The sequence below is a fragment of the Rhinichthys klamathensis genome, unplaced genomic scaffold (assembly GCF_029890125.1).
Source record: "Rhinichthys klamathensis goyatoka isolate OS25496 unplaced genomic scaffold, OSU_Roscu_1.1 h1tg000781l_1, whole genome shotgun sequence".
NCBI lineage: Eukaryota > Metazoa > Chordata > Actinopteri > Cypriniformes > Leuciscidae > Rhinichthys > Rhinichthys klamathensis.
This window is the reverse complement of record NW_026607178.1, coordinates 956,679-968,145: the sequence shown is the minus strand read 5'-3', so window position 1 is coordinate 968,145 and position 11,467 is coordinate 956,679. Positions and strand designations below refer to the sequence as shown.

Genomic DNA, 11,467 nt, shown 5'->3' with positions numbered 1-11,467 from the left:
GTTCATGCAATAACTCCAAAGACTGTGAATTCTCCATAGTCCACAAAGGTTCTCCAGAGGGTTCCTTCCACCAGTGTGCCAATCCAAAATAGTGCCTCAAGACAAGTAGCCTATATCTTTTTTTTTACAGTGCAGTTGTATTCCTTTCAGTTATATAAACTGACTCAAAACACGTCATATTAACTACTAGACTAGAAACATATTAAGTCTGGAAGTAATTATCTTCTTTAATGTATCTTCTTTGAATGTATAAATCATAGTTGAACAGAGTGGTGCGTGAGCAGCTCTGTAGTTACACAAAGCTCCACATGCTTCATCCACTCCGTGTTTTCCATCAGTCTCATCCGAGGCGCTATCCAGCATTATGTGGACAAAACGATTTAAGGGCATATTAACTGCAGAAAACAGTGTGGATGGCACGAGATGCGGGCTGCTCCGGGATCATCGTTGCACGGAAGGACCATCACATAACACCGGGATATGAAATAGCGCTTATAATGAGCACTGCGCTTGATGTGGATGAATCCGGCTGGAGATGATGTTGCGTCTGCGGAGTCTCGTATCTGAGGTGAAGGGATTTTACATCTGTTTATCCAGGGCAAACACACAGGTTAAGCCTGACCTCTCGAAACATATTTTGACATTATTTCCAGCAAAGAAGAACAGCTGTGTTTGTCATTGAAGACTTCTTGAATCTGACTGACAGATATGTCTTATGATGAATGACTGCAGTTAAGGACCTTTGCTGTGACTCTTTTAAATATGTAAATAAATTTCCCATGTGGATTTTATTCTTAAGAACCTGTGAATACGGATGAAAGCGCACAGGCGGACTCAACTATCAAGTGCAGGATGCATTTTACCAATCCGAAATGGTAAGTGGTAATGGTAAATTTCTTCTATGAACTATAACAGCCGAATAACAAGTATACAGTCTCGGTGACTCAAGTTGTCAGTTACATTTGCTCTTGGTCAGATAAAGCAGTTGGGTATGGAGATTCAAATAATGTAGGCTAGAAGTCTAATTTTCAGAAGACCGTGTCTTAAAACCAGGCTAGTGATCTGCCTGAACATATTTTTTGGGTGTTATGAAAGGGTGCATTTACAGACGGCATAAATGCATTTAGACAGAAGAAATGATTGGTAGAATAATGTTAAATAATGTTAAGAAACAAAATATGAAATTATTAGGAACATAAGTAGTGGAGAATTATAAATGTAAAATATGACAGTTTATTGTGGGTTGAGTCGGTCATTATCACCTTGAAATGGTTTATTTTCGGCTAACTACATTACCCCGCTTATAGTGCCAAATAGACCTAGCTACATGGACAATGGAAATATTGACCAATTGGGTTAAATTATTTGATTACTTGTAGATAGTCCATGATGTAGGTCTGGCCAACAATCAATTTAGCAAGAAGACGGAATAATGGGCTATTAAAAATATGTTTGTATGTTATTATTATTAATATCCTCTCTCTTATCGATCTCTACCAGTTCGTGGATCTGGAGACCCTGAGGCCATCCAGTCATGTATCAAAAGTTTTATGTTCCCCATAAAAGTATACTCATCTGAGGCCTTTTAACATAAACATAACCATTTTGAGTTGAAAGATGAAGTCAATTAATTCTAATTGGCACTTACATGACCATAGAGAGACAGCGGAGTGATGCGATGGACCCTTTTCACATTTCCTGGGTTTCTCAGAAGCGGAAGTCGTCATAGTTGGGTAAACTTCTATAGCGGTGAATAAGAGACTATATTATATATTTTTTTGTGTTCCCATTTGTTCAAATAGCAAAAGAAGAACTCCACAATTGTGTTTTTACAACTTTCAAAAAGTGGAGAAAAAAAAGAGCGAGATTGATGAAGGCAGTCAGAAGAGAGAAAGATATAAATTTTACCGTCACTTTCATAGACGCTGTATTAGAAACACCCTCACAGCGCGTTAAATAGTTTTTTAAATGTACATTAGACTTTGCAGGATTTAGGTTGTTGATGACCGTTAAAACGCGTCATCATCACAGTCTGTAAAAAGGGTCCACACCACTGATCTATATAGAATGACATTATATAGATCAGTGGTCCACACACAAAAGTAGTACCGGCATATAGGCCAGCCCGTTCTCATCCTTTGGCGTCATATAGGTGACGCTATATGACAAAACGTCGAAATACTACGCACATGGCACCCTTTAGCGTGAATATAACACGCGAACCCAAGGCGTCATAAAGTTGACTGGCATCCTTTAGCGTGAATATGAGACGCAGACCCTACCCCACACCTAAACCTTCCCATCACTTCGCGTGTTATATTCACGCTAAAGGGTGCCATGTGCGTAGTATTTCGACGTTTTGTCAGGCGTCACCTATATGACGCCAAAGGATGAGAATGCGTTGTATAGGCTATGATATCTGACTATTTCGCAGTCATTTTACAGCGTTACACTAGAGTACAGTGGCCATTATTTTAAAATATTTAACCGCTGAATGACGCGATTGACCAATCAGAATAAAATATTCCACAGAATGTAATGAAATAGTTAAATAAATACGAAAATATTGTCTAGATGACGTGGGCAGTGTGATTGCTTGCCATGCCTCTCGGTAGACCTAAGTTTGTGTCAAGCCCGGTCATTTTCCTATTCTAGTCTCCTGTCTCCTGTTGATTTCCTGTCTCTTCTACTGTGTCTATCAATAAAAAAATAGACCATCAGTTCAGTAAACATCACAAGTTAAATTTGTGTATGAAATGTCTTTCAAGATGCGATTCTCTGGATTCCGAACACCAACATTTTTCATGGCCTTTGTGATGAGAAGATGGAAAACCTTACTGGTGCTGAATGTGTTTACGGTGGCTGGCTTCATCACTTTTTGGGGCAAGTGCAATTTACGCACAACCAAACCTGTAGGTCAACAGGCGGCTGCTGATGCGAGAGGACAGACGTATCTGAATGGATCTGCTCAGGAGACAAGCATCACTCATGATGTGCTCTTGAAAAGACTGGGATCACTGGAAGATGTGGTGTACAGACAACTGAATGGTATCTCCTTTCATTTCACAAACAGCTCCACAAAGTCGCTACATACTGTATAATACGTAAAGTCTGATCATAGTATTATTCACAAAAATGCCTTTTCACGGAACAAGAAAGCCATTTTATTAATTGGATCATTTATGTTGAATAGGTTTGTCCAATTCTCTTGGACTCATCGAAGGTTTTGGAGGCCGAGGTAGAGGAGGTATACCAGCCACACTTACACCGACAGAAGAAAAGGAGGCCAAATACCTGAGGGAGAAATATGGCTACAATGCATTTCTGAGTGACAAAATCTCTCTGGATAGATCTATTCCAGATTATCGGCCCAGCAAGTTAGTACAAGGGACCTTTTTCTTTTATTTATTTTTTTACAGTTGCTCTTTGATGTAACTGACCAGCAAAGATGAGACATCATCTTTTATACATTTTTTATATTTGTCATTTATTAACAAAAATGTATTTTTATAATGTATCTAGAATGACTAGAACCATTTGCATATGAGATTTTCCATATACCAAGACTGGAGAGGAGAGGAAAGTGAAATTTACTGTTTCTAAGTTCAACTAAATGAGATTCTATAAATAAGCTTCATATTTGAGCCTCGCTAGGCTATGTAATTGTTACAGTGAAAATGTGCAAATAAGCAAAGCCAGACGTGGCTTTCCTTCTGTTCACAAATTCTAGTGCACCAAAGCTTCAAGGAGGTGATTTGTTTCAAAGATATTGAGAAGATCTTCTGTGAATGTACTATGTGTGTTTTTATAGATGCAAAAAGGCCTTTTATCCCCGTGACCTGCCACAGATTTCCATCATCTTCATCTTCGTAAATGAGGCGTTGTCCGTCATCCTGCGCTCGGTTCATTCAGCTATCAACCACACACCGGCTCATCTTCTAAAAGAGATCATCTTGGTGGATGACAACAGTGATGACGGTAAGATAAGTTGGCTTTAAACAACAAGGTACAAAAACATATTTAGTGGTTATTAAAAAAAAATTCTCTGGTGAACCATAAAATGGTTTGAAAAAATCAAGTCTGTATTTGTATTTACCAGTTGGGAAGTCGTAATTACGATGTCAGTGCGTTCAAATAACTTTGATTGGAGCAAGATGTCAATGTACCTTTTCTACAAAAAATACAACAAGGTTTTTTAACTCTACTTCTACAATGATGAATAATGAATGTGCATCAAGAGTGTGTGCGTTTAAAAAAAATCCCATTTCTAAAGGAGAACACGCAATTGTGAGTTTATATCTCGCAATTCTGACTTAAACACGCAATTCTGAGAAATAAAGTCAGAACTGCAAGATGTAAACTCGCAATTGTGTGATGAAAAGTCGCAATTATCTTTTAAAATGTTTTATTCTGTGGCGGAAACAAGCTTCCATAGAAACAATTCCACCCAGCTAACAAAAATATGTTCTTCGAACTTTTACTAAAGTTCCCTCTATCTTAACTGTACAATACTATCAAATAGTAATTTCATACATTTTTAACCAATTTACTGTCAACTACAGATGCTGCTACCATTGTATCTGCCAAGTTTTCTCACTGACATGACCCCAATTTGTAAACTCTGGGATCAAAGAAAACCCAGAGTTTTCCACCCATAATTATGGCCATGTGCATTTAACTGAACGTCCGAAAGGACTTGAACACACCATTAGATGGCTGGGTTCTTTTGGTTCCTCCTTGGAACTGTATAGTAATGAACTAAAAACCCATAAGAACAGCTTATTATCCACATAACAAGTAGAAAATGCTAAAATCTAGTTTCTTAAACCATTCTGACAGAGTTTAATCCATTGTGCTGTATTTGAGCGCGAGTGTCAACACTGAAAAACTGGAGAATTTAGCCAAAGCACCCTTTGCTCACATTGCGCATGGCAATGCTTGTCTATTGTATCAAAGTGTGTGCTCAGGCCTTCCTAGAGAGACAGTTCAATTTCCATCACATTGTTGGCATGAGCCGCTGGCGGAGGGCCAACCGTCCATCAGCACAGGGGGGAAAAGCCTGCATTTGCTAAAATGAGGGGGCAGGCGAGAAACACACCCATTTCTGTCCTCATAATGTCAGTGATTCACAGTTTGTCACTCGGAATGCAGATGACAGTGTTTAACGTGGGGAAAGGGAACACTTTCCAAGAACGTGTTTTCCAGGGGGATGGTGTGGATCCCCGTAGCACAGATCAAAGGTAAGGAAGAGTTTTGGCGTAGGAGACAATCCCTCTGGTGTGGTTTAAACACAGCGACGAGCACTCATGCACCATCAAACGAGATTTCTCCCTCTTTACCGTTTATGTGTGTGTGTTTATGCATGACAGTGCAACTGAAAGGGCCACTGGAGGAGTACGTCAACAAGCGCTACCCGGGTCTTATCAAAATAGTGCGCAATCAGAAGAGAGAGGGCCTCATCCGAGCTCGCATCGAGGGCTGGAAAGTGGCCACTGGGGAGGTGACTGGCTTCTTTGATGCCCATGTTGAGTTCACGCCGGCATGGTGAGAATCTAGCACTTGCTACGCGATGCTACTGGTTTTATAGATGGTCTTACTCTCACTTTGACTCCTCAGGCCTTGTTTACACCTGGTATTAACATACGTCTTGGGTGATCTAAACAAGTTTTCAACTGAGACAGATAGCTGTTTACAACCAATAGTAACATGCATATAAAATGTTTCTTGTTACTTCTCCTGATTGGATATCAAGTGGAGGGTCTCTAAATATGTGACTTCATGCATTAATCATTTTGTTAGTGGTAAAGTGTGTTTATAAAGTCAAAATAAGAAAGAAAAAGCATAGCCTAGAAAAATTGGAAAAACAAACAAACAAAAAATCTTTTCTCTAAAACATATTTAGTAATGTAGACAATTTTCTAAAACCAAAAACAATTATTTTATTTCAAAGCCTTATGTAACCACTCCGGTCCTACTCGCCCCGTTCCGAGCGGGACACGAACCGGCATCTCCGGCATGGGAGGTGGGCGAGCTAACAAGGACACTAAAAACTGCAGTCTCTAGTGTCAGTCGCTAGGGAATAAACCAGCTTAAAATGGTTTGCTGGTTTCTCAGGTGTGAATCAGGGCATTATTCAGGATTCTCACAATCATTCACGCCCCCTCGCATATTGCCTTTCCAAACAAAAAGTGTCTTACAAAATTTAAATCAATGTGTTGTTTTGTGTAAATGATTAGGCAGGATGATTTTCAGATCATTTTAAAGCAAAAACTCTAGGCGACAACATCCATTAGTCAAAAGTCTTGTGGACAAATATTTAGTATGTGTTTTGTGGCCTTATTTCAGAAACTTTAAGTTTTAGTTTTTTCAATAACCATGCATAAACTATATTCTCTCAAAAATACAAACATGTACATACATGTTGCTCATATATTATGGTAGCCCTGTTTGTGCTAAATAGAGTGTAATTACACCTTTGCCATTAATATGTTTATAAGCAACTGAAAAAAGCACAAATGTCAGTGCATGTCAAAACATCTCAAGGACCCCAAAAACACCTTAGACCCCAGAGGGTTAAGATAGTCTTACATCCTGGCCAAGCTGGTCCTTCAGAAGGTCTAGCTAAACTCCCAGCCTTGCAGAACTGGTGTTTAACTGGTTTAGGACCATCTGAAAGTGGTTCAATAGCCTCTAAAACTAACCTGAGAGCAACTAAGACCAGCATCTTAAGACCATACCATCTTGGGCTGATTTAAATGTTTTTTTTTTTCCCAGCATGTCGTCACATGCTTTTTTTTTTAAAACCTTCAAAAAATGGGTTTTCTGTAATCAGATTATTAAGCGTTGTGGACCCTGTTCATGCCTATATTTAGTGCTGTGCGCTTCTGTTCAGATGGAACAGATTTTAATACTATGTGTAAACAGGGTTCATGTGCCCTCTGTAGGTCCATCTAATTGGCTGATGTGAGGTGAGAAACACACACTAACACATTCTCAAGCCAGGACTAGATTTAGCTCCACAGCAGAGCTGAAGAAGTGTTGTTAGCACTGTGAAACACAGCTTTGCTTATATTGATTCTAACCTCTACATCCCCTTGTCAGGGCTGAACCTGTTCTGTCTAGAATCAAGGAGAACCACAAGAGAATCATCCTGCCGTCCATAGATAACATTAAAGACGAGACGTTTGAGCTGGAGCGTTATGAGAACTCAGGCCACGGCTATAACTGGGAGCTCTGGTGTATGTACATTAGCCCACCGAAACAGTGGTGGGATGAAGGGGACACTTCTGCACCTATCAGGTATGATCCTACTGGACTTTTCACATTCTGAACGCAATCCTAGGTTTCACATTGTTCATACTATGGGTTATTAATTAATATTGGGTAGCCAGGTGGCAAAAGTTCACACTATACATATGTGCAGGTACAGGACACAAGTTTTAATAGAAGGAGTTGCTTGTCCAGCTTTGGAAATGTCACTTCATGTGTCTCTGGTTGTCTTAATTTTTTTGGAACAAAAAAAAGAAAGAAAAGATTACAAAGAATATAAGGATAATTCATGGGAGCATTTTCAAGTTCACTCTAAGACTGATGCTGAACAGAGTGCATAGAAAGTATATGGGGCTGTACAAAGCATATTCATATTTAATGAGGTAAGCATTGTTTAGATTGTGACTGGTTTTCTATTGCTAATCAACTCACTACAATATTCTAGCACAGTATTGTTTGTTTCACACTGTGTACATTTGGCACTGCAATTCTGCAATTTCACCCACAGTTCAGAGCAGAGATAACACAAAAAAAAACTAATGGACGGTTACAAGTGGTCTTAATACAGTGTAAAAGTGCTTACTATAGCCTCTTAAATGCAAAAAGATCTCACAATAAAGAATTCCTGTGAAAAATTTACAAATTCACAAAATCAGTTTGAAAAAAATTCAGTTTGAAATAAAACAAATATGAAAAATAAATAAAATAAGAATATGTTAAAAAAAATATAACTTTAAAAAAACATTTTATTTTTCACTGCTTTCAATTTCATATTATTTAAAATTATTTATAATTATTTATCAGTATTGACCTCATCATTTCTTCATTGATTAATCAGTATATCAGAGAAAAAACAACATTGAAAATACAAAGTGTAAAATCTGTATTTTTAGGACGCCTGCAATGATAGGCTGCTCTTTTGTGGTAAACCGGGAATACTTTGGGGAGTTGGGCCTTCTGGATGCTGGGATGGACGTGTATGGAGGCGAAAATATAGAGCTGGGAATCAGGGTTAGTATGCCACCCACATCCCTCCACTAAAGTAGAGCATTCATAACTTAGCCTCCCTACGCTCAGTCCACAGAACCTTCATTTAAAATGAATTTGAGCTTTTTTCCTTTTAAAATTATTTCAGAACTGAAGTTTTATAGGTGTGTATATATTTTCAAATCCCAGGTTTGGCTGTGTGGGGGCAGCATGGAAGTTCTGCCCTGTTCCAGAGTGGCCCATATTGCTAGAACAAAAAAGCCCTACCACAGTAACATCGCCTTTCACACTAGACGCAATGCTCTTCGAGTGGCAGAAGTCTGGATGGACCAATACAAATCTAATGTCTATTTGGCATGGAACCTCCCAATGAAGGTAAACGCATAACATATTTTCACTATTATAATAGGTTATAAAATATAGTATAACATTTTGTACTTTTACTTTTTTGTCTCTACAGAACCATGGCATTGACTATGGAGACGTATCCCAGAGACTAGCGCTCAGGGAAAGACTCCAGTGCAAAAGCTTTGAGTGGTACCTCGACAATATCTATCCAGAGATGAGGAGATACAACAACACTCTCTTTTATGGAGAAGTAAGCGTCACTAATGACTAAAGGTGGCTCAAATTTGCCATTGTTCTGCAAGTATTCATGGGCAAAAGATTTCCCCCAATCAGGTTTCACAACAGTTCAATTTGCTCATGCTGATTCGCCATGTTGATCAACAGAAAGCTGCTTAGTTTGAAAGTGACTTCTGTGTGAACTGTGCTTCATACATCGATACACTAATGGCAATAGATAAAACATGTTCACAAATTGACTGCACCTTTACACTGGGTCTTTGATTAACACAGTTGCCACAGGTTTTATTTGAAGAACCTTCCTCACTTAGTTATTTTTAAGTGGTTATTTCACCCAAAAATCATTTACTCACCCTCATGTCCTTCAAACCTGTATGATTTTTTTTTCAATGAAACAAGACAATTTTTTTTAAGAATGTCCTCAGCACACTTTTCCATACAATGAAAGTGAATGTAGACTGGGGCTGTCAAGCTTGAAAAAAGTGACAAAAAATCACTATAAAAGTAAATAAAAGTCTTTGCATTGTCCAAACGATTGCATAGTGTGAGGAGTAAACCAAATTTAAAATCATTATTTGGCTTACTAATCATCTTACTTCAGCTTGACAGCACCAAATGTTCACCATTCACTTCTGTTGTATAGAAAAAACCCAATTTGAACATTCTTCCAATTATCTTCTTTGTGTTTCATGGAAGAAAGAAAGTGTTATGGTATCAGGGTGAGTAACATATTTGATCACTTTAACATTGTTATTTAGGTCTTATAATAAAAAGGCTTATCCAAACAGGTTTCATAGTGAGATAATAACTTATTAACAAACAAAAAGCGGGCCAAACTATCAGCTGCTTAGTCTTTTTAATGTGTTCTAGATTCGCAATACCAACGTGACCCATCTGTGTGTGGACCAGGGCATAAAGGAAAACCACACGGCAACTCTGCACCCATGCCATGGCTGGGGCCCTCAGGTAGAGTCACACTCATCACAGCTATACCTGACCTCCACTAAACCCCTACTCACTCTGCACACAGGAAATAGGTTACGCCTAGAGGGAGTTCATTGCAACTAAGCAATGAAATGACAAGATGACAAGAAATAAGAAAACATCTCTATTTTCTGTTTTGAATTCAATCTGGAGGCCAGAACTCCCAGATCTAGTCTTGACCAGTTTTCTTATCGGCTCTGGTGCCTGACCCTGCTAATAATAATAATAAATGAATTGTCAATATGGAAATAGCCATAACTGCCAAAAACTATCTGGCAAACATTATCAGCTTAGGGTGCCAAAATGCCCCTGAATGACTCAGTGACCCAGTTTACCAAATCACTGAATTAAATAAATTCACGTTATCCCCACTGTGGTCTATTTTGTAGCTGGGTCGCTACACTAAGGAGGGTTATCTTTTCCTGGGTCCTCTGGGAAGCACCGGTGAAGATACTCGGTGTGTGGTGGATGATAAAATCAGCAACTACCCACAGCTCCTGAACTGTGAGAAAGTCTCTAGCGTACGGCAGAAAACTTGGCACTTTGCACAGGTGAAAGGGTCACGTTTTATATAGTGCACTTTGTAAAAAAAATTGTCCTTTTGCCTTTGGTCAGTAAAATGATTCTTTTTATTTTTGTTCCCTGAAGAATGAATCAATCATCAACCGAGCTACAGGACGCTGTCTCGAGGTAGTGCCGGCTAATGTCTACTTCGGCTACGCTCTGATCCTGCGTTCGTGCACTGGCCAGAAGTGGAACATCAAGAATTTAATGAAACAGGACCAAGGGCAGTGAGTCAGTGCCCTTAGAAAGTTGGAAATCTCAATGGCCTTCATCTAGTGTTTGGGAACTTGATTCAGTTTTGTGGAACTCGAGCCGAAGGGGTGCAGATCTTGTTCGCGTTTGTTTAGTTTTCGGTCTTGCTACATTCCACGTTACATAAGATTAAAAAATATTTGAGGCACCATTCAGGTTCCTCAGATTTCCTCCTTCTGGAGAAACTCTAGACATCCTTTCCAAAAGGACAGTTCTCTGAGGAACGTTGGATTCCATAAGTTCCTGGAAGAACTCTAAAGAACATCAACAGTTCCTAAAGTAACCTCAATGCAATGGAAAGTTTTGAGGCACTAGAACTAGATCTTGAAGTTCCTTTAGTTTGCAATTGGATATTTGAGGTTCAACCATGCGAACAAACATGTGACTCAAATTTTGTGTGCTGAAACCAAAAGACAACTAAACATTGTAAATGATTGACTACTGTATTGCAAGTACTCTATACATTATTGTATGCATCATTTAAATCTACTCTTAAATTAAATTCATGAACATTTAGTTTGTATCCTGAAAAACAGGTTCATGAAGCCTTTATTTAGACTTCATTTTTAGTATTGAGTTGTACCATCTGTTTTTCTTCTTCCATTCTCTTGTTTTTAGGTTCCCACTATCAGCAGCTTTGGATCCCAGTCCATTTTCTGTTTTGCTCTGGAAATATGTTATTTAATGCATATTTTTATACAGTAGCCCTTCATGAGAATAGCATTATGATATGTGCAGGTTAACAGTAACTATGGTAACTGAGCTCTATCTTCTGCTGAATGGATCCTGTAGTAGTCATACTGTTATTTTGAACCACACTAAAACA

At 38.7% G+C, this 11,467-nt stretch overlaps 1 protein-coding gene across 2 annotated transcripts; it reads left to right on the top strand.

Moving 5' to 3' along the window:
* Positions 1–319: 319 nt before the first annotated feature.
* Positions 320–11,193, top strand: galnt17 (polypeptide N-acetylgalactosaminyltransferase 17). Of its 2 annotated transcripts, XM_056243160.1 has the most exons (13): positions 320–568; positions 800–875; positions 2,769–3,048; positions 3,194–3,377; positions 3,812–3,978; positions 5,370–5,544; positions 7,102–7,299; positions 8,163–8,280; positions 8,446–8,631; positions 8,717–8,854; positions 9,712–9,807; positions 10,215–10,376; positions 10,474–11,193. In XM_056243160.1, the coding sequence occupies exons 2-13, from the start codon at positions 873–875 to the stop codon at positions 10,618–10,620; spliced, it is 1,854 nt and encodes a 617-aa protein (XP_056099135.1). In that variant the 5' UTR covers positions 320–568; positions 800–872; the 3' UTR covers positions 10,621–11,193. The 2 variants fall into 2 exon arrangements, with proteins under 2 accessions (XP_056099135.1, XP_056099134.1); XM_056243159.1 differs by having other exon boundaries at positions 320–875.
* The last annotated feature ends 274 nt before the right edge of the window (positions 11,194–11,467 follow it).

Excerpts from the sequence above, each read along its gene's own strand:
- galnt17 (XM_056243160.1), top strand. Across the intron at positions 3,378-3,811 it reads CCAGATTATCGGCCCAGCAA|ATGCAAAAAGGCCTTTTATC; the intron begins GTTAGTACAAGG and ends GTGTTTTTATAG. Across the intron at positions 8,632-8,716 it reads CATGGAACCTCCCAATGAAG|AACCATGGCATTGACTATGG; the intron begins GTAAACGCATAA and ends TTGTCTCTACAG.